We start from the raw sequence: 26,580 nt of genomic DNA, 5'->3' as shown, positions 1-26,580 counted from the left end.
GTCACTTGTGCGACCACAGCAGAGATGGTTCATCAATCCCCCCAGCGTTCTGCCAGTTTTAGTCACATGTTGCCTCCGTCACAGAACCTGACACCTGTCCATACAAGGTCTGGCCGACTTGTGAAAGCACCATGCCGTCTTGATCGAAAAAACACTTTGCTTATCTGATGTTTGCATTTATACACTTTGGTTATCTCGTGTTAACTGCTCTGGGTTACTGGTGTGGTGTTGTAATGATCTAATGACAGTGCAGACATGTATGATGTTGAAGGAGCATAGCTCCTGCTTGAGACGGACGAAGTAACGGACAAGACACAAACTCGTCCGAGAAGATGTTTAATGTATCATCAACTCGGGAACTCTGAAAGCCCGTTTATCGGGTTCGCATACATATAATCCAAGCCAAAAAGCATACGTCAGAACCAAAGCCACGCCTCTCAGGCGAGGCACGCTTTGGTGGTCATGTGACCGACAGGTGCAAGCAATTATAACCTCGGCGCCGCGGTTTGTCCGCCGGTTACGTCCCCGGCTGGGGCAGGGAGATTATGTTGCTGGTCTCGAGCTTTGGGGGACCCATGTGTCGCTACACACGCCCCCCCAGAATCGACTTGGTCCTGGAAGGTCAACCTGAGGGGGGTCCGGATGACCCGACCGAAACGACCCCTGGCTGGTCGCGGGGGGGGGGGGGGGGGTCCAGTGTGGTGGCGGGTGGCCGGGCGGGGGGTGCAGTGGACGGCGGGCTCGCCCGGGACGCGGAGGGCCTGGCCGTACACCAGCTCGGCGGTGGACGCCTGGAGGTCCTCCTTTGGAGCCGTGCGGAGGCCCAAAAGGAACCACGGGAGACGGTCGGCCCAGCCGTCGTCCTGGAGGCCGGCCATGAGTGCGGCCTTCATGGAGCGGTGGAACCGCTCGCACAACCCGTTGGCCTGGGGGTGGTAGGCCGTGGTGCGGTGCAGGGTAACGCCCAACATGCGGGCGACCACGCCCCACAGTTCGGACGTGAACTGTGGGCCACGGTCCGACGAGATGTCCGCCGGTGTGCCGAAACGCGCGACCCAGGTGGCGATGAACGCCTGGGCCATGTCGGCGGTGGTGGTGTAGGCGAGGGGCACGGCCTCCGGCCACCTGGTGGTCCTGTCCACCATGGTAAGCAGGTGGGTGAACCCCTGCGATGGGGGAAGGGGACCCACCAGGTCCACGTGGACGTGGTCGAAACGTCGCTCGGGCACGGTGAAAGGAGCCTGTGGAGCCTGGCTGTGACCGTGGACCTTGGCCCGCTGGCAGGGTGTGCAGGCGTTGGCCCAGTCGCGGACGTCCCGTCGCGACCCGTGCCAGACGAAACGTGCCGACACCAGCCTCTGGGACGCCTTCCGGCCCGGGTGGGAGAGGCCGTGGAGCGAAGCAAAAATGCGACGCCGCCAGGTGACCGGCACAACGGGGCGAGGTCGGCCTTGGGAGACGTCACAAAGCAGGACCGTGTCCGCGAAGGGGACGTCAGCCAAGCGGAGGCCCGTGTCCGCCACCTGGAGCGCCTGCACCGTGCCGTCGGTGGCCTGGTCCGTCGCCATCAGGGCGAAATCGACGCCAAGGTGGACGGCGTTGGCGCCGGCTCGAGAAAGGCAGTCGGCCACGGCGTTGTCCTTTCCGGCGACGTGCCGGATGTCCGTGGTGTATTCCGACACGGCGGAGAGGTGGCGCTGCTGGCGGGCCGACCACGGCTCCGTGACCTTGGCAATGGCGAAAATCAATGGCTTGTGGTCGACAAAGGCCGTGAACGGGCGGGCTCCAGGAGGTGGCGAAAATGGCGGACGGCGAGGTACAGCCCGAGGAGCTCACAGTCGAAAGTGCTGTACTTCAACTCGTTGGGCAGGAGTTTCCGGCTGAAGAACGCGAGCGGCTGCCAGGCCCCATTTACCCATTGTTCATGAACCGCGCCCACGGCGTAGTCGGAGGCGTCCGTGGTGAGGGCGATGGGAGCATGGAGTACCGGGTGGGCCAGCAGCGTGGCGTTGGCGAGGGCCTGTTTCGCGCCGGTGAAAGCAGCGTCCATGTCCGTGGACCAGACGACGTCGCGCTTCGCCGGCTGGCCGCGGAGGGCGGTGTACAAGGGCCGCATGAGTTGCGCAGCTCGGGGCATGAAGCGGTGATAAAAGTTCACCATCCCGAGGAACTCCTGCAGCGCCTTGACGGAGCGGGGCGCGTGAAAGCGGCGTTGGCCTCGACTTTGGCCGTTAGCGGCACGGCGCCGTTCCGGGTGATGCGGTGGCCCAAAAAGTCGATCGTCGCCGCACCAAAGTGACATTTGGCCGGGTTGACGATCAAGCCGTGCTCGCTGAGGCGGCCGAACAGCGTCCGGAGGTGGAGGAGGTGCTCGGCTCTGGACGTCCTGGCGACGAGGATGTCGTCCAGGTAGGTAAAGAGGAACGGCAAGTCGCGCAGCACGCCGTCCATCAGGCGCTGGAACGCCTGTGCCGCGTTTTTGAGGCCGAAGGGCATCCGGAGGAATTTGAAGAGGCAGAAAGGTGTAATAACGGCCGTCTTCGGGATGTCGGCCGGGCGGACGGGCACCTGGTGGTACCCCCGAATCAGGTCCACTTTTGAAAAAATGGTCCGCCCCGCCAACCGGGCGGAAAAATCCTGGATGTGCGGGACGGGGTACCTGTCGGGGGTAGTGGCGTCGTCGAGGCGGCGGTAGTCGCCGCATGGCCGCCATCCGCCCCCCGGCTTCGGGGCGATGTGCAGCGGTGAGGCCCAGGCGCTGTCGGAGCGCCGCACGATGTCGAGGCGCTCCAGCGCGGTGGACTCGGCCTTGGCGACGGCGAGTTTGGCTGGGTCGAGACGGCGAGCTCGGGCATACACCGGCAGGCCCGTAGTGGGAATATGATGCTCGATGCCGTGACACACCGCAACGGCCGAAAACATCGGTCGCGTGAGGGCCGGGAACTCCACGAGGAGACGCGCGAAGTCGTCTGCCAACGGGAGGACGCAGGAAAGCTCGGTGGGCGTGGAAAGGCTCAAGGCGCACTCCAGCGAGCTGAAAGTTTCGGCGTTGATGAGACGCCGGCGTTTAACGTCGACCAGCAGCCCATGGGCGCAAAGGAAATCGGCACCGAGCAAAGCCATGGGGACGTCCGCCGTCACGAACTCCCAGCGAAAGAGCTGGCTGCCGAAGCGGAGGGCGACGGTGCGTGGGCCGAAGGTGCGGATGGCAGAGCCGTTGGCCGCGATTAAGGAGGGGCCGCAAATGGCGGCCCGCCTGTCCTCCGCCGAAGCGGGAATGACGCTCAGCTGAGCGCCGGTGTCGCAGAGAAAACGCCGCCCCGACGCTTGGTCCGCGAAGAATAGCACGCTTCCGGAACGGCCAGCGCTCATGGCTGGTAGTAATCGCCGGCCCGACCGTTTCCCGACTTGCCGAACGTGCACGGGGGTCGACATGATCGGACCCGCTGCCCGAACCTGGCGTGGAAATAACACCAGGCCGGGTCTGGCGGGGGCTCCGGTCGACGCGTCGGGACCGGGCGACGCGGCCTCGCCGCTGCCAGTCGCGCCGGCCCGGCGGCCTCCGGGAAGGAAGCTGCGTTGCGGGCGTCGGGCGAGTGGGCGGGAAACTGCGCCGCGGGTGCCGACTGGGCGGCGGGCGGGCTCCCGGCAGCCACCCCGACGAGCTGGCTCGCCGCTCCGACGAGCTGGCTTGCCGAATGGATCTTGTCGGCCTCCCTGGCGAGGTCGCGGGGGTTCGCGATGGTCGTGCTTGCCAGGGCGACCCGTACCTGGGCCGGGAGCTGGCGGAGAAAAAGCTCTCGGAAAAGGAAATCCGAGGGGTGCTCGCCGAGAAACGCGAGCATGTAGTCCATACGTTCGGACGGGCGCGTATCGCCGAGCTCAGGAAGGTCGAGCAGGCGTCGTGCGCGTTCAGCCGGGGAGAGGGCGAAAGCGCCCAGAAGAAGTGCCTTGATGGCATCGTACTTGCCGTCAGTGGGCGGGCTCTGGAGGAGGCTCAGGCAGCGGGCGGCGGTCACGGAGCCGAGCGCGGTGACCACGTAATGGTATTTAGTGGTGTCCTCCGTAATGCCACGCAGGGCGAACTGGGAGTCCACCTGAGCGAACCAGACTGCGGCATGTGCTTCCCAGAAAGTGGGCAATTTGAGGGACACTGCCGTGTCCATCGCGTGTCGTAAACTCGGGGTCACCAGTGAAGGAGCAGGGCTCCTGCTTGAGACGGACGAAGTGACGGACAAGACACAAACTCGTCCGAGAAGATGTTTAATGTATAATCAACTCGAGAACTCTGAAAGCCCGTTTATCGGGTTCGCATACATATAATCCAAGCCAAAAAGCATACGTCAGAACCAAAGCCAGGCCTCTCAGGCGAGGCACGCTTTGGTGGTCATGTGACCGACAGGTGCAAGCAATTATAACCTTGGCGCCGCGGTTTGTCCGCTGGTTACGTCACCGGCTGGGGCAGGGAGATTATGTTGCTGGTCTCGAGCTTTGGGGGACCCATGGGTCGCTACAATGTAATGGTGTTACACGGGTTTGCTGTTTTTACTTTATTACTTTTCTTGTTGTGGGAAAGGGAGATGTGATGGTATTACATCAGTTGTGTGGAACCCGAAGTGCTTGCTCGCGTTTTGGAGTATGAAGGTGGCGTTCCGGGTCAGAGGGCACTGGGCAGGCGGTGTGTGTACGGGGTCGTCGACATGAACCTGATTCCGGGTCCTGTAATAAATGATTGTTCTCTTTGACATCGCCCCGTGATCTATTCTACATCAGAACCTTACAATTCTGGCGTTCAAAATGTCGATATGCCAAGATTTAAACTGTTCCAATCGTCGAGAAGTTTGCCGACAGAACTCGTCTTTTTATCCATCCCTGACGCACGAAAAGGTCGTCAACGATCAACGTGTTTTGTGGTTTAAATATCTCGGAACAACCAAATTAAACATCAAAACGTGTGTTCATTCAAAATATCGTGTTGTTTACGAAGATCATTTCGAGCCATGAACGTTCGTATTTGGGAACGAACTACCTGGGAAACAAAGCTCGGAAATTGCTGAAACACGACCCCGTACCGACATTTACCGGGGGAATGTCATCCATGTTGATTTGAAGCCACGCCCATCGCCCAAGCCAGGCCCAGAGTGTCACGTGTTGATTTAAAGCCACGCCCAAGCCAGGCCCAGAGTGTCACGTGTTGATTGGAAGCCACGTCCAAGCCAGACCCAGAGTGTCAAGTGTTGATTTGAAGCCACACCCAAGCCAGGCCCAGAGTGTCACGTGTTGATTGGAAGCCACACCCAAGCCAGGCCCAAAGTGTCACGTGTTGATTTGAAGCAAGAAACGTTTCGACATGATGCCACGCTATGCTGACATCACTTTCAACACAAATATGTACAAGGAGGAATCGGTGAAAGCAATGGAAAGGATGCACAGAGGGTGGGTAGACAAGTTACTTGTGCAGGGCGAAAACACCAAAAACCAGCAAAACAGCAGATCGGAAATAGTTATTGACAAATGACGACAACAAAGAACAACTTGTGCAAGTCACATGTGATTATTGGGGCAATGGTTCTACAGAACGACTACAAGGCCCAAAGGACATGCTTATCTGTGAAGGTTACGGATCCAGGTTCACATCTGAGGATGGGAAAACAACAATTAGGAAAAACAGGTTGAAGTTCCAACATCGACACAAGAAGAGACTAACACAAGGATTATATGGTATTGCCTGTTTGCAGAGAAGCATGGTTACAAGAACATACAAGTGAGAAGTCCAGAATATGATATATTTTTCATCATCCTGCGCCACATCAACAAACTTGAAGGTATTACAATTTTGTTTGATACTGGTACAGGAAGCAATCAGAACCGATTCAACACGACGGAATTTGCACAGGCCGACACACAGGAAAACCGGGCAGTGCTTCAAACTCTCCATGCATACGGTGATTGTGACACAACTAGCGCATTTGAGGGGAAAGGGAAAGTCAAGCCCATCAAAACTCTGGAGACGATGCCAAGGATTGTACCAGCTCTTGGAAGACTGAGGAATTCATGGAACATGCCACAAGACCTGATAACTGAGCTTGAAGAGGTCGCATGTGCAGTGTTTAGCAAAACAAGGTTGGGAGAAGGGGACGATTTGAGACTGTTCAAGATCAGGGAGAACCCTTGAACGCAATGCTCAATGTTGGCATGGAAACCTTGACACCATGCAGGAAATGCTTGGAAAAACACCTCAAAAACATGTGTTTGTGGTTTATAATATACTAGGAACGGTACCCACCCTACGGGCGGGGCTTCAATTGGGAGGCCCAAATGAAAAGGTAAAATATCAGAAATTGAAAGCTTTTTTATTTTAAACAATTTATATAAACATCCGTGAAATCATATCACACACAAATCATCAAAATCTAAACAGTATTCGTAGAATTTCAATAAAAGTCACATCACTGTTCATATCGGTAAATATTATTCCATCGTGTTTGGAAAAACTGAAAAATTGGGAAAATTAAAAAAAAAAATTGGAAAACAATAAAGCAGATTTTACTCCAGGGGATCCCAGGATTACCCACCCAAAATTTCGTTGCGATCGGTTCAGCCGTTTTTTCGGTACCTGGGAACGGCCAGACGGACGGACAGACGGACAGACATTTGGTGAATTGTAGTAAGATTACAAGCCCGGCTACGCCGCTGTTAGACTTTTCGTCTTGTTTAATTAAGCATTAATTACCAAAGTACAAAATGAAAATGGTTTCAATACCTTATTTGATAATTGTTCTTTGTAATACAATGTATAGCTTGTATTGTTCTATATAATACAATTCATAGTTTGTATTGATATTAATAACACAATGCATAGCTTGTGTTGTTCTATATAATACAATTTATAGTTTGTATAGATATTAATAACACAATGTATAGCTTGTATTGTTCTATATAATACAATTCATAGTTTGTGTTGATATTAATAACACAATGTATAGCTTGTATTGTTCTATATAATGCAATTTATAGTTTGAATTGATATTAATAACACAATGTATGGCTTGTATTGTTCTATATAATACAATTCATAGTTTGTATTGATATTAATAACACAATGCATAGCTTGTATTGTTCTATATAATACAATTCATAGTTTGTGTTGATATTAATTACACAATGTATAGCTTGTATTGTTCTATATAATGCAATTTATAGTTTGTATTGATATTAATAACACAATGTATAGCTTGTATTGTTCGATATATAATACAATTCATAGTTTGTATTGATATTAATAACACAATGCATAGCTTGTATTGTTCTATATAATACAATTCATAGTTTGTGTTGATATTAATAACACAATATATAGCTTGTATTGTTCTATATAATGCAATTTATAGTTTGTATTGATATTAATAACACAATGTATAGCTTGTATTGTTCTATATAATGCAATTTATAGTTTGTATTGATATTAATAACACAATGTATAGCTTGTATTGTTCTATATAATGCAATTTATAGTTTGTATTGATATTAATAGCACAATGTACAGCTTGTATTGTTCCAAATCGTACAATGTTGGTTTGTGGATGTGCATTTGACCTTAAATTGTTTTCCATCTGCACGCTGCAACCCACAAACATGTCCTTTATTATTACAAAAAGAAATAATACCTGAAAACAATCAACAATTTCACAACGAAAGAGCAAATAGAGCTGAAGCATAATTCCCACAAGTTTCATATCAAACTAGAACGGCACTCGCTAGAGCGCATACCTCCGCCAGGCTGAACAGTTTACTTTTTGTATCCCAATGATAGACCGGGTCTGGATTCGGACCTGAACCCAAATCTAATCTGCTTGTTCTCGTTACCGAATCAACTCGTCCACCATGTTTAGTCATAACTCGTCCATAACTTTTAAAAATATCCTGCGAAGTATCGTTTTTGGCCCCATCTCTCATTGGTGAAGAATCACTTTAAAAATTGTACTGTTCAAATCCAGATCTTCACCAAAATCGAATCATTTCATCCTCGTCACATACGCCACCTCTCTGCCAAATTTCGTCCGAATACATCCACAACTCTTTTAGATATTTTGTTCACAGACAGACAGACATACAAACAAACAAGCAGACAGACAGACAGGGGTGAAAACATAACCTCCATCCATCTTCACGGGCGGAGGTGCGAAGTATCATGTTTGTGTTGATGTTTTAACAACTACTTCCTGAACATTCATAAAAACAAATGTCTTCTCATTAAAAAAACACACATATGGAGAGATGGAAAAACATTGATGACTTTGTGATCACATCTTAAAGATGTTTCTACAAACATTCTTCACGATAACGTTTAGCAAGGAAAACAACCATGGTGAATGGGAAGAGAGCGAGAACATTGATGGTGATTGCTGCAATGAGAGCAGGTCCGCATCCGGAGAATGGTGATGGGTCGTTGGTCTCTTCCACCGTTGTGGATCCGTTTTGGTTTCCTATAATCAGAAAACCCATCAGGATAACAATCATGGAAGATGCGATAACTAAACCAAGGATAAACTGCACTAAATGGTAAATCAATGGTAATAATAAAACACCATACCTGTTCAACTTTTTACCAAATAAACAATTATTACCTGATATTATTCATCTTAGAAAAAATATTGTTCACTCCCAAAATACTTCGCTATCAGGACTTCTCATTTTAAACAAGAAAAAGAGCAATCAGAGATTGCAAACCCTCGCCAGGATGTATTTTCAGTGGTTTTTAAGGCTTTCGTGTGAAACAAATATGGCGGCCAATCCACGTGACCGATGACGTCATCATTATTTGTTTTCTAAACTAATTTCTTCCTTGATGCTCAAGAAATTTCATCTTGATTGGATGAAGTTTTGTACTTGTCGAATTATGACGTCATAATGGAAGCACCGATGACATCATCATCAACATATTTTATTCCCCATGGAGAGTTCTTTTCAATGAGCCATGTCTCAATTTTTTCTATTCAGCGCTTTCGGAGATATGGAGGTGCAAAGTTTTTCGGTTTTTCCAAGATGGCGGCCGAACCACGCGACCTATGACGTCATAATTATCATCAAAAAGTTATACAGGTGGAGTTGCCCTATGGTGAAAATTTCCTGTCAATCGGACCAAGTGTTGCAGAGAAAATCATATTTATTCTGTGCAGACAAACAGACAGACAGACAAACAAAAAAACGGACTCAAATGCAATACCCGCTCCTCTGGCGAGGGTAACTAGGAAAAGGAAATTATAAGAGAGAGAGAAGGTGTTGCCACTTTCAGGGTAATTATGAACAAAGATGGTTTCTTATAATGAAGAACCTTAATAGAGCATGATCACTGGGTGGTAATGATCAGCGAGTTACATCTTACCAGGTGTGAATGAAAGCACAGAGAGGACCTGCTGTCTCCATGTTCCATCCTCTCCGGGACCAATCAGGCACCAGTATCTCTCGAGTTCATCCCTCGTTACACCAAATGGAGGCAGCAAGCAGTGGGAGCTTTCTGGACAGGAATCCTGTCCAGGTTCCAGCACTGTATGGTTTTTCTGTTCACTCTTCCCCAGACAGGAGGTAAGGATGTCTGCCCGCTTTCCGGCCACTGCGATCACCTGGTCGTGGCCTTCAGTACTTCGAAACATCCACAGCAGTGAGAACTTGTTACTGTTTGGCTTTTGTATCTCACAAGAGAGGAGAGGAGTTCCCCTGAGAGGGTTGGGAACTACAATGGGAAACAAGGAAATTACAATCGTTATTTGATTATTTCCACCAATAACATCTTTCCCAAAATGCTTTGAAAAACGGCATCAAATTCCCGAATGAGAATCCACAAAACGCACCGGTTGGTTTCTTCGGTTCTCTGTCATCCAAAGGGTCACATGACCTGGGAATCTGAAATTAAATAATAGAGAGGGAGCAACAACACCCAGATGTGGTGAAGTGATGGAAAATACAAGTTATTGATATTGTAAAAGGCAAACAAGAATTAGTACATGAAACAGATTCGGTTTCTCCTCTCCCTCTCCCATCTGTCCTTCTCCAGCACCACCGGTTGAACTGTTTACAAAACCCGCACCCTCTCCAAACCGAATGTTTACATTGCTCCGAGGATGTACACTGCCTATAGAAAGTCTACGCCCCCTTTCTAATTTTTCATCTTTTGTTGCCTCTCAGCCTGGAATGAAAATGCATTAAATCAGACCTTTTCCTCCTTCATTTACACATCGTACCCCAGAACTTCCAAGTCAAAAACGAATTCCACAAATTTCAGAAAATTAATGAAAAATGCAAAATTAGAATATCTTGGTTGGACAAGTGTCCACCCCCCCCCCCCCCTTATAATAGCAATTGTAAATTATCTGAGATGTAACAAATCAACTTCAAAATCACACACCAAGTTAATTACCTTCCACCTGTGTTAAATTGCAGTGATTCTGATTATTTCAGAATAAAATCCGCTGTTCCTGTCGGTTTCCTTTGCTGAGTTGTGCATTTTACAGCCCAGTTTTTGTTGTGGTGAGCAGGGGGCAAGGGAGGGGTGCTTTGGTGTCCACCTTGAGCACCTTGAGAGCTTTGTTGTGTTTGTCCTGCGTGTTTTTCTTTATTTCCCCGTCTTGGCTGCATGTTATTTTCCTTTCTTGACCTTGTTTGTCCTACGTTTTCGTTAGTCTCTCCTTTCCTGCTTTTCCCTGGCCTTCCTCCTGTTTGGCGCCTCACCCTCCAGACAGGTAGGTAGCCCCGCGCCTCCATCTCCCCCACCCGTCATTCCCAGTGTTGTCCCCTGCTCCTCCATAGGACTCCGGCATGGCGAGCTGGCGTCATAACAGTCTCAGGTTCAAATATATAAAGGAGGGACCCGTTCTGCCAGGTGAGGTATTTGGTCGGACGGTTTTGTTGGAAGCGCTGGAGTTCAAGGCTGAGGAGTTTTATTGCCTCATCTCCTTGGCCCGTGGGCTTGATGTGTCTTTCCAGTCTTCTGGAAGACATGTCGAGTTTTGGGTGAGATGAACTGCTGCTCGGTCAGCTGGGTCTCTGGCTGACTGGGCATTCGAGGCCCTCTTTGACCATGTGAGGGTCGTGACGGTCCACCTCTGCAATGAGAGTGTTTCTGATTTTGATGTTAAGTACTGGTTGCCTCATTTTGTTGACGCCAACATCCCACCATGGTTTATCCAGTAGTAAAAGAGGATGGGAGGTGAAGGACGGAGGAGAAGGTGGGAGATAAAGTGGACGCTGCGGTCCCCTCGGCCAAGACAGAGCACAACCAAATGGTGGAGGCAGGGGTTCCATCGCTGTCCTCCCTCTCCAGTGTTTCGGAAAAGGTGAAAGAGGATACTGTGGCACAGCATGAGGCTGCGGGACTGCAGGAGGCCGAACCCTCGATGAGGGGAGGAAGGTTGGGAAACACCTCCCCAGACTGAGGACATTGACGCATGTGGCTGGGATGTGAAGAAACGCAGGAGTCGCCGCAATAAGGGGAAGGTTCCTGGCCCATTTATAAGGCGAAACTCCTGAGGAGGTTAGGGAGACGGACCTCAAGGAGGCGAGAAAGAGCTGCCCCGACCCTCAAATTACGTTGGAGGCAGAAATTGAGAAATGCCTGCATAAGCCTCCTGCCACCCTCTCCCCTATCCACTCCCAATTCCGCACTCCGCGAGGACGCCTCCCGGGTCCCAGCCCTGGGCCTCCTGCTGGTGCTGGGGGTGGGATGAGCGGGGTTGGGGGTGTGGAATGGGGGGGGGGGGGGGTAAACGTTGGAAAAGGTGAACTTTGCTATTTTGGTGGTCTTTTTTTTTTTTTTTTTTTTTTTGTATACTGAATCGAGGCTCGTGAAAGAGCTAACATTTACTTCACAAACAAATCAACCAGACAAACAAAATATATAAAAAGCGGGAGCGGAAAACAAGATGGGGAGAGAAGGTGAAGCACACAAACACAACATTTGAGAGCAGGGAGATGTGTGGAAGGGAGAGGGCTTGGGGGGAGGAGGCATGGGAGGGGGGGGGGGGAGGAGGCATGGGAAGGGGGGGGGGGGTGGAGGGAGAAGTATAAAACACAAGGACACCAATGACTTCCAGGACAGAAGTTGGTATTTCAAAAAAGTGGAGTTTGGTTATTTTTGGTTTGGTTATTTTGATATAAAAAGTTTGGTTATTTTTATTATTGTTTATTGGTTTGATATATTGTTATTGACTTGTTTGTTTTGGATTTATTGTTTATTTACTTGTTTGATCATAGTTCTTGATTTATTTGTTTTTGTTTGTGCCTTTTTTTCTTTTCTTCTTTTTGGGTTTCCTTTTTTTTGTATCCAGAATCGAGGCTCGGGTAAAAGCTAACACATTGAACATGAAAACATGCACAAACATACAATGAAGGGAGCGGGAGAGAGGGAAGCACAACAACAGAAGAGAACAAGGACGTCGATAGATCTGTGGAAGGGGGACGGCTGGGGGAGGTGGGAGGGGTACACGGTATAAAGCAAATGAACACAACTAGCAATTTCAGGAAAGAAGTTGGGAATTTAAAGAGGCGGATTTGGGGTGTATTAACGGGGGTAGAAAGGATGAAGGTTTTGGATGGGGGAAGATAAGAGATGGTGGTGAACAGCTGTTTTAAAGACCTGGAGGGTGGAGAGGGATTGAAGAGAGTGAGGGAGTTTGTTCCAGAGGCGGGAAAAAACAGGAGTGAAGGAGTGAAGGTGAATAGAGAGTCTTGATTTTGTCGTTGGTGGAAGACGAAACATTTTGGTCCAGCTTTGATTTGTAGTTTCGTTTTGATGGGGTTTTTTACCCTTTTTTTGTTTATAAAAAGGCTTCGGCCATTAAAACCATGAGCACCAAGGGGCATTCAAAAGATTTCCGGGATAAAGTTGTGGAAAGGCACAGATCAGGGGATGGATATAAAAATATTTCAAAGGCCTTGAATATCCCTTGGAGAGCAGTTAAGGCAATAATTAATAAGTGGAAGGCGTATGGCACCACCAAGACCTTGCCTACATCAGGTCATCCCTCCAAACTGGATGACCAAGCAAGGAGGAGACTGATCAGAGAGGCCACCAGGAGGCCAATGGCAACTTTTAAAGAGCTACAGGCCTTTATAGCAAAGGCTATTCACTGTGTGTATGTGACAACAATATTCCAAGCACTCCACAAGTCTGGCCTGTACGGTAGGGTGGCAAGACGGAAGCCATTACTCAAAAAAGCCTACCTTGAGTCCTGTTTGAGGTATGCAAAAAACAACTCCAGAGATTCTGAAGCCAAGTGGCAAAAAATGTTGTTGTCTGATGAAACCAAGATGGAACTTTTTGTCCGAAATGGAAAATGTTATGTTTGGCACAAACACAACACAGCACACCCAAAGAACACCATCCTTCTGTCTCCACTATCAATCTCATCTCCGCTAATTTATTTGCCAGCTCTTCTTCCAATCTTTGCTGGTCTTCATCATCCTCACCTTCCTCTTCACCTCTCTGTTCCCCTCCGTCCTTCTGCCTGTTGTCATCTGCCATTCTCGTTTTCATCCCCTCCAACTGTGTCGGTGTTTTCACCCTGTCCCCCCCCCCTCCTCCCCTCCACATTATAGTGATTCTGTGTCTCCTCCCCCTCTGTCTCACCTCGCCTTCCCTGGGTCCCCAGTGACGCTTCGCATTCGAAACCCTTGCTTCGTCACGAAGCCCTTCCCTGCGATCCATTGTGGTCTCTTTTCCACCATCGCTCAGTCCAGCCTGACGAGTGTTCGGCTCCCATCCTGTTCTGGCCTTCACTGCTATCTCTTTTATTTTATTTTAATTTAGGAATATTTGCTGTTAACGCAACTCTTTCTCATTTGTTGGATGTTGCCGTCTCTGCTCTGGTGGTCAATCTGGTCTTCAACTGGTCCATGAATCTAGCTCCGCTACCGGCCAACCCTCACTGTTCTTGTCTTGAATAGACTTTACAGTAGTAAATGGCATCCTTCTCCTCCATGTTCCAACATTCGTTTTTAAGGTTCTTTAGTAGAGCTCCATCTTTTTTTTAAAGACAGGAACCCTCTTGGCTGGGTCCAAATACCTGTCCCCTTGTGAGTTCGTCTTCTCAGGAGAGGAGGTGCAGGCTTCTTTATTTTGAGCGAGTATTCTGGCTGCTCGGTGCGGCGCAGAGACTAAGTACAAGGGGCTGTGTCCCATAATTCCTTTTATTTTACTTTATTTCCAACACATGTTTCGTTTGTCGAAAAGTGTTCCCTTCCCCCACCTGCTCCCAGGTGCGTCGGTGACAATGTTTCACCTGCCCGGTTTCGTTGAAGACTTTTCCCTTCCCCTGCCCTCCATCGGTGCATCGGGAGAAGCTCCTCACCTTGGGAGTTATGATCGTTCGAGGATGCACGCAGCACGTCCGATACACGATCAACCTCAAGGTCTTTCGGAGTTGCAGGTCTCCAAGGTGTGTGTGTGTGTGTGTGTGTGGGTGTGTGTGTGTCCCAGTTTCATTACGAAAAAAAAATTAAAAATTACAAAAAAGTAATTACGATCTTTACACAGTGATTCATTCAATTTCTAAATTCATTTCATTCATGACGGTAGAGGGGATTGAGAAATACGTGATTTTGGGAGAGGAAGTTAAAAGATCGAGATTCCATTTGGTATTTGTGGAATAATGTAAGATTACCTGGGGATTGAGGGTTTTAGGATCGTTTCTATAAATCCAACACGAACAGGTAAATATTTGTTCCATGCCGGAGAATGTTTCGGCGATTCTGATGTTCTCGAGAAACCAGCTGGAATGACTTCCACTCCCATCGTGCCAGATTGTTACATTTTCCAGGTTCCCCAGGTAAAGGGAGCGCACAGTGTAAACATCTACCTGCAGAAACGTGTGCACGTAAACATCTCACCTGGGCAGACAATATCATGTTTATTAATATTTTATCTACCTTGTTAAAGTGTGTGAATAATTACCTGACCCGCTTCAATAGGATTGTGATATGTTGAATGTTTAAGATGATGAGATCTCAAACACTTCAATCCTCCACAGATCGTGATATAAACGTTGGCATCTGTGCCAGCCCAATAATCATTTCCTGTTTTGATGTAAATCTTGTAATCCTTCGACTCCTGGGGGGAATCTGATAGAAATCGCACATCGTTAATATCCCGGATGTTAAACATGGTGTTCAATGTTATTTTTACTTTAATAAACAATCAGGACGAGCTTACTATGGATAACCAGCTTACAATGTATAACAAGCTTACTATGTACAACGAGCTTACTATGTATAACGAGCTTACTATGTATAACGAGCTTACTATGTATAACGAGCTTACTATGTATAACGAGCTTACTATGTATAACCAGCTTAGTATGTATAACGAGCTTACTATGTATAACGAGCTTACTATGTATAACCAGCTTACTATGTATAACGACCTTACTATGTACAACGAGCTTACTATGTATAACGAGCCTACTATGTATAACGAGCTTACTTTGTATGACCAGCTTACTATGTATAACGAGCTTACTATGTATAACGAGCTTACTATGTATAACGAGCTGACAACCTTACTACCGAAAGATGGTGCAACATAGAAACTGTGGGTAAACATCCAAACAACGTCCCAATACCAATACACCTCCTGGACCCACACACCAAGCATGTTTGGAACATGGTAAGTTCTATCACGTGAACCGGGTATTGGTATTTATCATCCCCAAAGTAAATGGACATGTGATCGCCATATTGGTTTCCTTCATAAGGAAACCTGTTCCGAAATGCTGCACCACATGGTGCCCTTTACCAGCACAAGGTGCCCTTCAGTTATATTAAATGGTAATTCTGATCATGTGTCACACTTATTTACACCTTCATTCACCCATAAGCATAAACCACTCACAGCGATTCCTCTGGTATTGAAAAAGGTGGAAAAACATTAAAAAATCTAACAAAATAAACATGTTTTTTTTTGGTTGCAATGTACCTGTACTATTTATTAATTTATTAATTACCATCGAGTATTTAATTTCAGTGAAATGTACTTTATTTAATTTCACGAAAGTGAATCCAATTGATCTGTTTCTCAATTAATAATTTATCCTGTAATTAGTTTCGCATATTCATGTTGAACAGGTTCGTATTTTAACCAAACACGATTTCAACCTGGATAATCTGGATACGCTGGATAACCTGGATACCCAGGATACTCTGGATACCCTGGATACGCTGGATACGCTGGATACCCTGGATAACCTGGATACGCTGGATACCCTGGATATGCTGGATAACCTGGATACCCTGTATAACCTGGATACCCTGGACACCTTGGATATCCTGAATAACCTGGATACCCTGGACACATTGGATATCCTGAATAACCTGGATACCCTGGATAACCTGGACACCTTGGATATCCTGAATAACCTGGATAACCTGGATACGCTGGATAACCTGGACACCTTGGATAACCTGGACACCTTGGATATCCTGAATAACCTGGATAACCTGGATACGCTGGATAACCTGGATACCCTGGATAACCTGGACACCTTGGATATCCTGAATAACCTGGATAACCTGGATACGCTGGATAACCTGGATGCGGTTTAAACTAGAGTCCCGATATTGTAGGAATCTCGAGTGTGAACTTAAGAATACCGAGGCCATGCTTCAGCCGAGACCACAAGGTGTGTATACCATCCCATCCATTACCATCGATGACACCACTCAAAGTTGTCGGTAAGTTCTGCTACCTTGGAGGTGTCCTCTCTCAAAATGCAATGATTAACGAAGAAGTAACGTGTGTTCTTTGGAAGATTGGCATATCACCTTTAGCATGGACGTGGCATTCACCTGGACACCAAGATCAGTGTCTATCGTGCCGTTTTCTTATCGACACTCCTGTACGGACGCTAATCATGGACACCTTAATCATGACCATATCAAACATCTTGGTCAATTCCATATGCGAAGCCGACGCAAGCTTCTCGGCATCACCTGGCGAGGTAATGTACCGAACACCACGACCGGATCCAATGAATTGAGTATTTCCTGATACAAGCCTAGCTTCGCTGGTCAGGACACCTCACACACATGGAAGACCATGGAATACCAAGAGCTCTTTCTTTGGACAACTTAAATTTGGTAAACGGTCACGTGGTGGACAAAAAGTGCGAGAGGCTGATTTGAAGGACATAGCGACGAGCAGATTGCGTGGAGGAGTTGATAATAAACTGCATATCTTCGAGATTATGACTGAAGAGTGCGCAGTCATCGAAAAGTAGATCATGGAGCAGCATTTCCGTGATTCTGGACTTGGCCTTCAGATGCTGCAAATTAAAGGCACTTCCGTCGGTGCGAAACTGGATCATCAACACCCTCCTCTCCCCTCCCCTCCCCTCCCCTTCCCCTCCCCTCCCCTTCCCCTCCCTGGGTGCAATAGTTGAAGGTATTATGAAACAGAGGAAAACACAATGCTTAAATAATAGGGGAACTAGGACACAGCCTTGCTTTGTGCGATTAGTAACAGGAAAGGAAGTAGGAGAGGGAGGGGGGAGTTGAGGGGAGAGGGAGGGGAAAGATAGACTACATATACATCCTTTGGGTGGGGGGGGGGGGCTTTGAAAAGCCCCTCCGTTTTGGGGAAGGGAAGGGGGAAGGGAAGGACGAAAAAATTTCCCATGCAAATAGTGCTTCATAACCTCAGTGTTGCACAGGTAAAAAAGGTAATTGTAATACCCTCTGCCGCCATCACCAGGTGGCACTACACGGTACACATTTATGCCCCTCTCCTGGTCTCCCACAGCCCCGGATGAGGCCACGGCCACATAGCCTATGTTACCCCCCTGCCAAAGTTGTATTTGTATTTGTACCCCGAGTAAAGTATAAAAGTGTTTGTAGCTGGAGTACCTGGCGTTGCTCAAGCGAAAAAGAAACATTAACATATTTGAAATGAGAGAAAATATAATGAAAAAGCAATTACATCCAAATCAGAATCCATCACAAATTCATCATTTTACCTTTTTGTTGATTTTTTGCTGGTGAATGTGCCGTTCATCACGTTTCTGAGTTATGTATGATGACGTTCAGGAAGAAGAAGAAGCCTTACCACCAACTTTGACAACTTCCGGAATAGTTTGATTATTTGTGTTCAAATGTTGTATAGATTTAGGTGAAGATTTATTCATGTGAATGTGTACTTGTATATAACTGTCATTAATCAAAAAGGCTTTGTCACTACAGAGCAATTTTTTAAAAAATCCAAAAAACGCACTTTAAAATAAATAAATAAATATTTTGCCTAAAACACTCCCTGACACTCACTGATGAACCTCTGAAAGTTTGACCAAGATCCGTTCAGCCATCTGAGAAAAATGGCGACCCACACACAGACAGACACACAGACAAACAATGGCTCTCTTATATAGTAAATTACATCACAACAATACTTATTCCTCTTAAATGTTATACAGTTTGATTATTTCCTTTCTACGAACACACCTTACTTATTAGTCTCGCCTAAACGGGTTCCGAGACCATTGCAACGCCCCTGCTTGTCTATCTGTTTGTGTATGTCTGTGTCCACATCTTTATATTTTCACTTTTATTTTATTATTTTCTGTAAGTGCTTGTCCGATTGATACAAAACTTTAATCACAGAAGGGAATCACCATGGAGAATATTTTATTTATAACTCTAGGTCACATGGCATGACAGCCATATTGGATTCAAGGAAAAAATATTTGACATTTTCTCTGAAACGGCTCAACTAAAAAGATTGAAACTTGGCATGTCATCAACTCCCCATGTGGTATACATGGTGATAACTATGACATAATTGGTGAAGTGGTATTCCAGCCATTTTTTTTTTTTTTGTATACAAGATCGAGGCTCGTTTAAGAGCGAGCATAGCAAACATACATTAGCACATAAAACGCAAAAAACATAAACGGACACAAAAAACAATAAAGAGAGGAGGAGACAAGATGTGGAGAGAGAGGGAAGCACACAAGCACAACAATAGAGAACAGGGACATCAGGAGATCTGTTCGAAGGGAGAGGGCTAGGGGGTGGCAGAGGGGGAGGGGGAGGGGGGGATGGGTGGGGGGGAGAAGGGAAGGGGTACACGGAACCAAACAAATTGACACTACAAGGAATTTCAGGAAGGAAGTCGAAGATTGAAAGATGTGGATTTGGGGTGTATAACGGGGCTAGAAAAGATCAAGGTTTTGTATGGGGGATGGTGGGGAACAGCTGTTTTAAAGACCTGGAGGGAGGAGAGTCTTGTGGGAGTTTGTTCCAGAGGTGGAAAAAAAAGAGTAACAAGTACAGATACATTAAAAGTACACCGCCCCCATGCCAAATAATTAAATATGCTACAGCGCGGCATTGCAGGGGCGCCTCCGGCGCCTGGCAATACCGCAGTGCAGCTCATTGAGGCTGCATTGGGAGGGAGAGGTGTACACTAATTGATTGATTAATTGTATAATTAAAATCAATAAAAGGTTATCACAAAATATTTTCTTAATCAATTGGCTAATAGCTTAACTAAACCACTAGTGCTTCATCCGAAGATGTATCTTTTAGAAATTTAATTAAATAAGTCATTAATAAAAAATTAAATAATTAATTGATTAATCAATAATTAATCAATTAATCAATAAATAATTATTCGATTAAATGATTAATCAATAAATCAAAAATATCCTTGATAGCCACATCACTTGGTCACTGTCATGTCCAAATATTAGCTTCCCAGCTCAAAAGGTGCCTGAGATATTGGCCAAATATTGGCCGAATTGGCCTGAGATATTGGCCGAACTCTCAAACCTGTCTCCTTCCTCCAAATCCTGGTGGCGTCTGGTCAAATCCGTTTCTGGTGTTTGTTCCCCCTCCATCCCCTCCCTTACCTCAAATGGCCACACAGTTGATATCGCACGTGACAAAGCCGAATGCCTCAACTCTGTGTTTGCCTCAAAATCTTTAGTCCCAAACCCATCTCTCTCTGTTCCCACCTTTCCCAGTCGATCCCAACTGCTCCTGGACTCTGTGTCCTTCTCTCCTGACAAGGTGGAGGAGTTTTTGTCTAACCTCGACTCTGATTCTGCAACTGGACCAGACGGCATCAGCCCAGGGGTCCTAAAATCCTGCTCTGCCGCTCTATCTCACCCTCTCTCTGTTCTTTTCACCCTATCTTTTGCTCAAGGTCATCTGCCAGCATCCTGGAAATCAGCAAACATTACTGCTTTACACAAAAAATGTGCAAAAACAGATCCTTTTAACTACAGACCAATCAGCCTGCTCCCAATTATCAGCAAAGTCATGGAATCCATCATTGCTTCGGATATGAAATCTTTCCTCTTCTCCAATGGCTTGATCTCTGATCATCAATTTGTATTCAGACCAGGTTACTCTACTCTGGACATGCTGCTTCTCCTGTCTCAACAATGGATGGAGGTCCTCAATGCCAAACAGGAAATCAGAGCTGTCTCCCTTGACATATCACGTGCCTTCGATACGGTCTGGCACCCAGCTCTGCTCACCAAACTCTACTCCTATGGTATCCATGGAAATCTCCATGCATGGCTTGCGGACTTCCTCTCTGGTCGTAGTCAACGTGTGGCCCTGAATGGATTTCTCTCATCTCCCTTTCCTGTTCAGGCTGGAGTTCCCCAAGGCAGTGTGCTGGGCCCTGTGCTTTTTCTGGTCTTTATCAATGATCTCTCCGACTCTCTGGAAAATCCTCTCTATCTCTTTACTGATGACTCCACTCTCTGCCGCTCCATTCCTCTTCCCTCAGATCGGCAGTCTGCAGCCTCCTCACTCTCTGAAGACCTGGACAAAATCACAGACTGGTCAAACAAGTGGAACATGTCTTTCAATCCTGACAAATCTCACACTCTTACTATGTCTCTCCGAAAAGATCGACTGGACAACCCTCCCATCTACTTTCTCAACAATCCTCTCCAAGAAGTTCTGTCGCTCAAGCTTTTGGGTCTCACTATCTGCCTTGATCTTTCTTGGGAAAACCACATTTCCAAGCTGGCCTGCAAAGCCAGTCGCCGACTGGGCATTCTCCGTCGTGCGAAGTCCTTCCTAGGCACACCTGAGCTCCTCACCACATACAAGGCTTTCATCCGCAGCTCAATGGAATACTGTTCTCCCCTATGGGCTGGTGCTCCTGCCTCACACCTAGCTCGGCTTCACGCTGTTGAAACCAAAGCTTTCAGAATCATTGGAATCTCCCATGATGAAGCTATCTCTGAGGGCCTTTCACTCACTCACCGCAGGCAGGTAGGTGGTCTTTCTGTCTTCTACCGACTGCTCTCCGGCCTTGCTCCCCCAGCTCTCTCTGTGCTCTGTCCCCCAAATATTCCTACAGGTCGCACAAGATCTGCCAGCAAGCCTCTGATGGTTAAACTGCCGAAATCTCGGCTCTCTGCTCACCTTCACTCCTTCATTTCTCTTTTCTCCCGCCTCTGGAACAAACTCCCACACTCCCTTCAATCCCACTCCTCCCTCCAGGTCTTTAAAACAGCTGTTCACCACCATCTCTTATTTTCCCCCATCCAAAACCTTGATCTTTTCTACCCCCACTAATTCACCCCAGATCCACCTTGTTTGTAATTCCAACTTCTTTCCTGGTAGTCCTGGCAGTGTCCATATGTTTTGTGCCTCTCCCACCCCCTTTCCCATGCCTCCCCCCCAAAGCCCTCTCCCTCCCACAGATCTCTCGATGTCTCCATGTCTCTCGGTTCCTGCTCTCAAATGTTGTGTTTGTGTCCTTCCCCCTCTCTCCCCATCTTGTCTACCGCTCCCGATGTTATTTGTTTTATGTGTCGGTTTGTCGGTTATGTGTCGGTTTGTCGGTTTGTCTTTCTGTGTGATAAATGTTCGCTCTTTCACGAGCCTCGATCTTGTATACAAAAAAAAAAAAAAAAAAAAAAAAAAAAAATAAGAAAGAAAATAAATAAATGATTAATAATAAAAATAAAGAAATAATAATCATAAAAAAATTAAATTATTAATCAATTCGGTCAGAGAACACTTAAACTACCACTATTTCATCAGAATCTGTAACTTAAAAAAAAAAAAATTTTTAGTCATTAATCGAATAATTAAATAAATAATCGATTAATTGATTAATTAATAAATCAAAAATAGCCTTTGCAGCCAAATCACCTGGTCATTGGCATGTCCATATATCAGCTTCCTAACTCAAAAGGTGCCTGAGTTAATGGTCAGAAGAGAAAGGAAATTTGATTAATTAAATAAGTACTTAATTAATCGCTAATAATTAAATAACTCCTCAATTAATTGATTATTCCGAAAACAAAAAATACAGTTTTTGAAAAAGGACTTGCTCACTACTGTGCACTACTGTGCCGAAAAACAAGAAAGAAAACAAGAAAGAAAACAAACAAGTACACATACATTCAAAGTACACCGCCCCATGCCAAATAATTAAATATGCTGCAGCGCGGCATTGCCGGGGCGCCTCCGGCGCCCGGCAATACCGCAGTGCAGCTCATTGAGGCTGCATTGGGAGGGAGAGGTGTACACTAATTGATTGATTAATTGTATAATTAAAATCAATAAAAGATTATCACAAAATATTTTCATAATCAATTGGCTAATCGCATAACTAAACCACTAGTGCTTCATCCGAAGATGTATCTTTTAGAAATTTAATTAAATAAGTCATTTATAAAAAATTAAATAATTAATTGATTACTCAATAAATAATTAATCGATTAATCAATAAATAATTAATAGATGAAATGATTAATCAATAAATCAAAAATATCCTTGATAGCCACATCACTTGGTCACTCATGTCCAAATATTAGCTTCCCAGCTCAAAAGGTGCCTGAGATATTGGCCAAATGAGAAAGAAAATAAATAAATGATTAATAATGAAAAGAAATAAATAATAATCATAAAAAAATTAAATTGGTAATCAATTTGGTCAGAGAACACATAAACTACCACTATTTCATCAGAATCTGTAACTTAAAAAAAAAAATTTTTTTGGTCATTAATCGAATAATTAAATAATTAATCGATTAATTGATTAATTAATAAATCAAAAATATCCTTTGCAGCCAAATCACCTGGTCATTGGCATGTCCAAATATCAGCTTCCTAACTCAAAAGGTGCCTGAGTTAATAATGGTCAGAAGAGAAATGAAATTTAATTAATTAAATAAGTACTTAATTAAACGCTAATAATTAAATAACTCCTCAATTAATTGATTATTCAAAAAACAAAAAATAACGTATTTGACAAAGGACTTGCTCACTACTGTGCCGAAATTTCAGCTTCCTAGCTCAAAGGATGGCTGAGATATCGTCCGGACACCCAAACAAACAAGAAAGCAAGAAACCAGAGTGAAAACTGAGTACTCTCTTTCAGCGTGCGTCACTGCCGAGCCCCCTTTGGTGCCCGGCAATGACGATTTGCAATGCCTGGAGATGGCATAGGAAAGGAGCGGTGTACAACAAACAGAGTGAAAACTGAGTACTCCCTTTCAGCGTGCGTCACTGCCGAGCCCCTTCGGTGCCCAGCAATGACGATTTGCAATTCCATGGAGATGGCATCGGAAAGGTGCGGTGTACAATAAAAGAGTGAAGGTGAGCAGAGAGTCTTGATTTTTGCAGTTTCACTGTAAAAGGGTTGCAGACAGATCTTGTGCATCCTGCAGGAATATTTGGGGGACACAGCACAGACAGAGCTGGGGGAGCTGGGCCGGAGAGGAGTCGGTAGAAGACAGAAAGACCACCAACCTGCCTGTGGTGAGTGAGTGAAAGACCCTCGGAGTTAGCTTCATCGCGGGAGATTCCAATGATTCTGAAAGCTTTGGTTTCAACAGTGTGAAGCCGAGCTGGGTGTGAGGCAGGAGCACCGGCCCAGAGTGGAGAGCAGTATTCCATTGAGCTGTGGATGAAAGCCTTGTATGTAGTGAGGAGCTCAGGTGCGCCAAGGAAGGACTTTGCACGACGGAGGATGCTCAGTTGGCGACTGGCTTTGGAGGCCAGCTTGGAAATGCGGTTTTCCCAGGAAAGATCATGGCAGATAGTGAGACCCAAAAGCTTGAGTGACAGAACTTCTTGGAGAGGATTGTTGAGAAAGTAAATGGGAGGGTTGTCCAGACGGTCTTTTCGGAGAGACACAGTGAGTGTGAGATTTGTCAGGATTGAAAGACACGTTCTGCTTGTTTAACCAGTCTGTGATTTTATCCAGGTCCGCAAAGAGTGAAGAGGCTGCTGCCTGCCGATCTGAGGGTTGAGATATGGAGTGGCAGAGAGTGGCATCATCAGCAAAGGGATAGAGAGCATTTTCCAGAGAGTCGGAAAGATCATTGATGAAGACCAAAAAGAGCACAGGGCCCAGAACACTCCCTTGAGGAACTCCAGCGTGAACAGGAAGGGGAGATCATAGAATTGCATTCTGGGCCACACGTTGACTAGGACGGGAAAGGAAGTCCGCAAGCCATGCGTGGAGATTTCCATGGATACCACAGGAGGAGAGTTTGGTGAGCAGAGCAGGGTGCCAGACCGTATCGAAGGCACGAGATATCAACATCAATCAGCCATAATTGTTTCAATTGAAATCCTCATCCGAATGGTCTGAAACTTCACATATCTCATTTACGACTCGATCCGAGTGAAGAACTAAATTAATATCATCGGTTACGTGATCTGGTGACCATATTGGATTGAAAATAAAGACGTTCTTCGTCAGAACGGCTCCAGCAGATCGATGCAAAACTTCACCCAGATGATCGACGAGCCAAGGTGAATATAGTTTGAATTATTTTCATATTCAACTTCGTTGTTTCAATTTAGCATTTATGTGCACAACAGTGGATGTTAAATATCCCATAAATTAATCAATCATCAATAAAGCTACGGGTAATGGAAATGTATGTGACAAAACAGGGTGCATGGATGATAAGATAGTAGCGTGGTCAGATAACGATGGTACTGTATTTTTGTTCAGAATGAGCATGAAATGTGAGACTACACACGCTACCAAGTGTCGTTCTAGTTATTGTACACCGCTCCTTTCCTATGCCATCTCCAGGCATTGCAAATCGTCATTGCCGGGCACCAAAGGGGGCTCGGCAGTGACGCACGCTGAAAGAGAGGACTCAGTTTTCACTCTGGTTTCTTGTTGTACACCGCTCCTTTCCTATACCATCTCCAGGCATTGCAAATCGTCATTGCCGGGCACCAAAGGGGGCTCGGCAGTGACGCACGCTGAAAGAGAGTACTCAGTTTTCACTCTGGTTTCTTTCTTACTTTCTTGGTTGTCCGGGCGATATCTCAGCCATCCTTTGAGCTAGGAAGCTGAAATTTCGGCACAGTAGTGAGCAAGTCCTTTGTCAAATACGGTATTTTTTGTTTTTTGAATAATCAATTAATTGAGGAGTTATTTAATTATTAGCGTTTAATTAAGTACTTATTTAATTAATTAAATTTCATTTCTCTTCTGACCATTATTAACTCAAGCACCTTTTGAGTTAGGAAGCTGATATTTGGACATGCCAATGACCGGGTGATTTGGCTGCAAAGGATATTTTTGATTTATTAATTAATCAATTAATCGATTAATTATTTAATTATTCGATTAATGACAAAAAAATTTTTTTTTTTTAAGTTACAGATTCTGATGAAATAGTGGTAGTTTATGTGTTCTCTGACCAAATTGATTAATAATTTAATTTTTTTATGATTATTATTTATTTATTTTCATTATTAATCATTTATTTATTTTCTTTCTCATTTGGCCAATATCTCAGGCACCTTTTGAGCTGGGAAGCTAATATTTGGACATGAGTGACCAAGTGATGTGGCTATCAAGGATATTTTTGATTTATTGATTAATCATTTCATCTATTAAGTATTTATTGATTAATCGATTAATTATTTATTGAGTAATCAATTATTTAATTTTTTATAAATGACTTATTTAATTAAATTTCTAAAAGATACATCTTCGGATGAAGCACTACTGGTTTAGTTATGCGATTAGCCAATTGATTATGAAAATATTTTGTGATAATCTTTTATTGATTTTAATTATACAATTAATCAATCAATTAGTGTACACCTCTCCCTCCCAATGCAGCCTCAATGAGCTGCACTGCGGTATTGCCAGGCGCCGGAGGCGCCCCGGCAATGCCGCGCTGCAGCATATTTAATTATTTGGCATGGGGCGGTGTACTTTGAATGTATGTGTACTTGTTGTACACCGCTCCTTTCCTATGCCATCTCCAGGCATTGCAAATCGTCATTGCCGGGCACCAAAGGGGGCTCGACAGTGACGCACGCTGAAAGAGAGTACTCAGTTTTCACTCTGGTTTCTTTCTTGTTGTACACCGCTCCTTTCCTATGCCATCTCCAGGCATTGCAAATCGTCATTGCCGGGCACCAAAGGGGGCTCGGCAGTGACGCACGCTGAAAGAGAGTACTCAGTTTTCACTCTGGTTTCTTGCTTTCTTGCTTTCTTTCTTGTTTTCTTGGTTGTCCGGGCGATATCTCAGCCATCCTTTGAGCTAGGAAGCTGAAATTTCGGCACAGTAGTGAGCAAGT

General features: G+C 45.8%; 3 protein-coding genes across 8 annotated transcripts in view; 2 read left to right on the top strand and 1 right to left on the bottom strand.

The window, feature by feature from the left end:
- LOC137436754 (syntenin-1) overlaps nt 1–26,580 on the top strand; it is an 881,728-nt gene that overhangs the window by 383,706 nt on the left and 471,442 nt on the right. The gene's annotated exons all lie outside the window — the stretch shown is intronic.
- The window catches only part of LOC144888276 (uncharacterized), a 168,212-nt gene that overhangs the window by 5,445 nt on the left and 136,187 nt on the right, over nt 1–26,580 (top strand). The gene's annotated exons all lie outside the window — the stretch shown is intronic.
- The window catches only part of LOC144894297 (uncharacterized), a 29,918-nt gene continuing 10,959 nt past the window's right edge, over nt 7,622–26,580 (bottom strand). For both annotated transcript variants that reach the window (XM_078786789.1, XM_078786790.1), the window contains 5 exons: nt 14,948–15,114; nt 14,658–14,852; nt 9,852–9,903; nt 9,386–9,733; nt 7,622–8,486 (listed from right to left, as the gene is read on the bottom strand). In XM_078786789.1, coding sequence (XP_078642915.1) covers nt 8,323–8,486; nt 9,386–9,733; nt 9,852–9,903; nt 14,658–14,852; nt 14,948–15,114 — 926 coding nt within the window. In that variant the 3' untranslated portion in view covers nt 7,622–8,322. The remainder of the gene's footprint in view (nt 8,487–9,385; nt 9,734–9,851; nt 9,904–14,657; nt 14,853–14,947; nt 15,115–26,580) is intronic.

This window comes from Myxine glutinosa, chromosome 11 (assembly GCF_964187855.1).
Source record: "Myxine glutinosa chromosome 11, kmMyxGlut1.1, whole genome shotgun sequence".
NCBI lineage: Eukaryota > Metazoa > Chordata > Myxini > Myxiniformes > Myxinidae > Myxine > Myxine glutinosa.
This window is presented reverse-complemented; position numbering and strand designations above follow the sequence as displayed.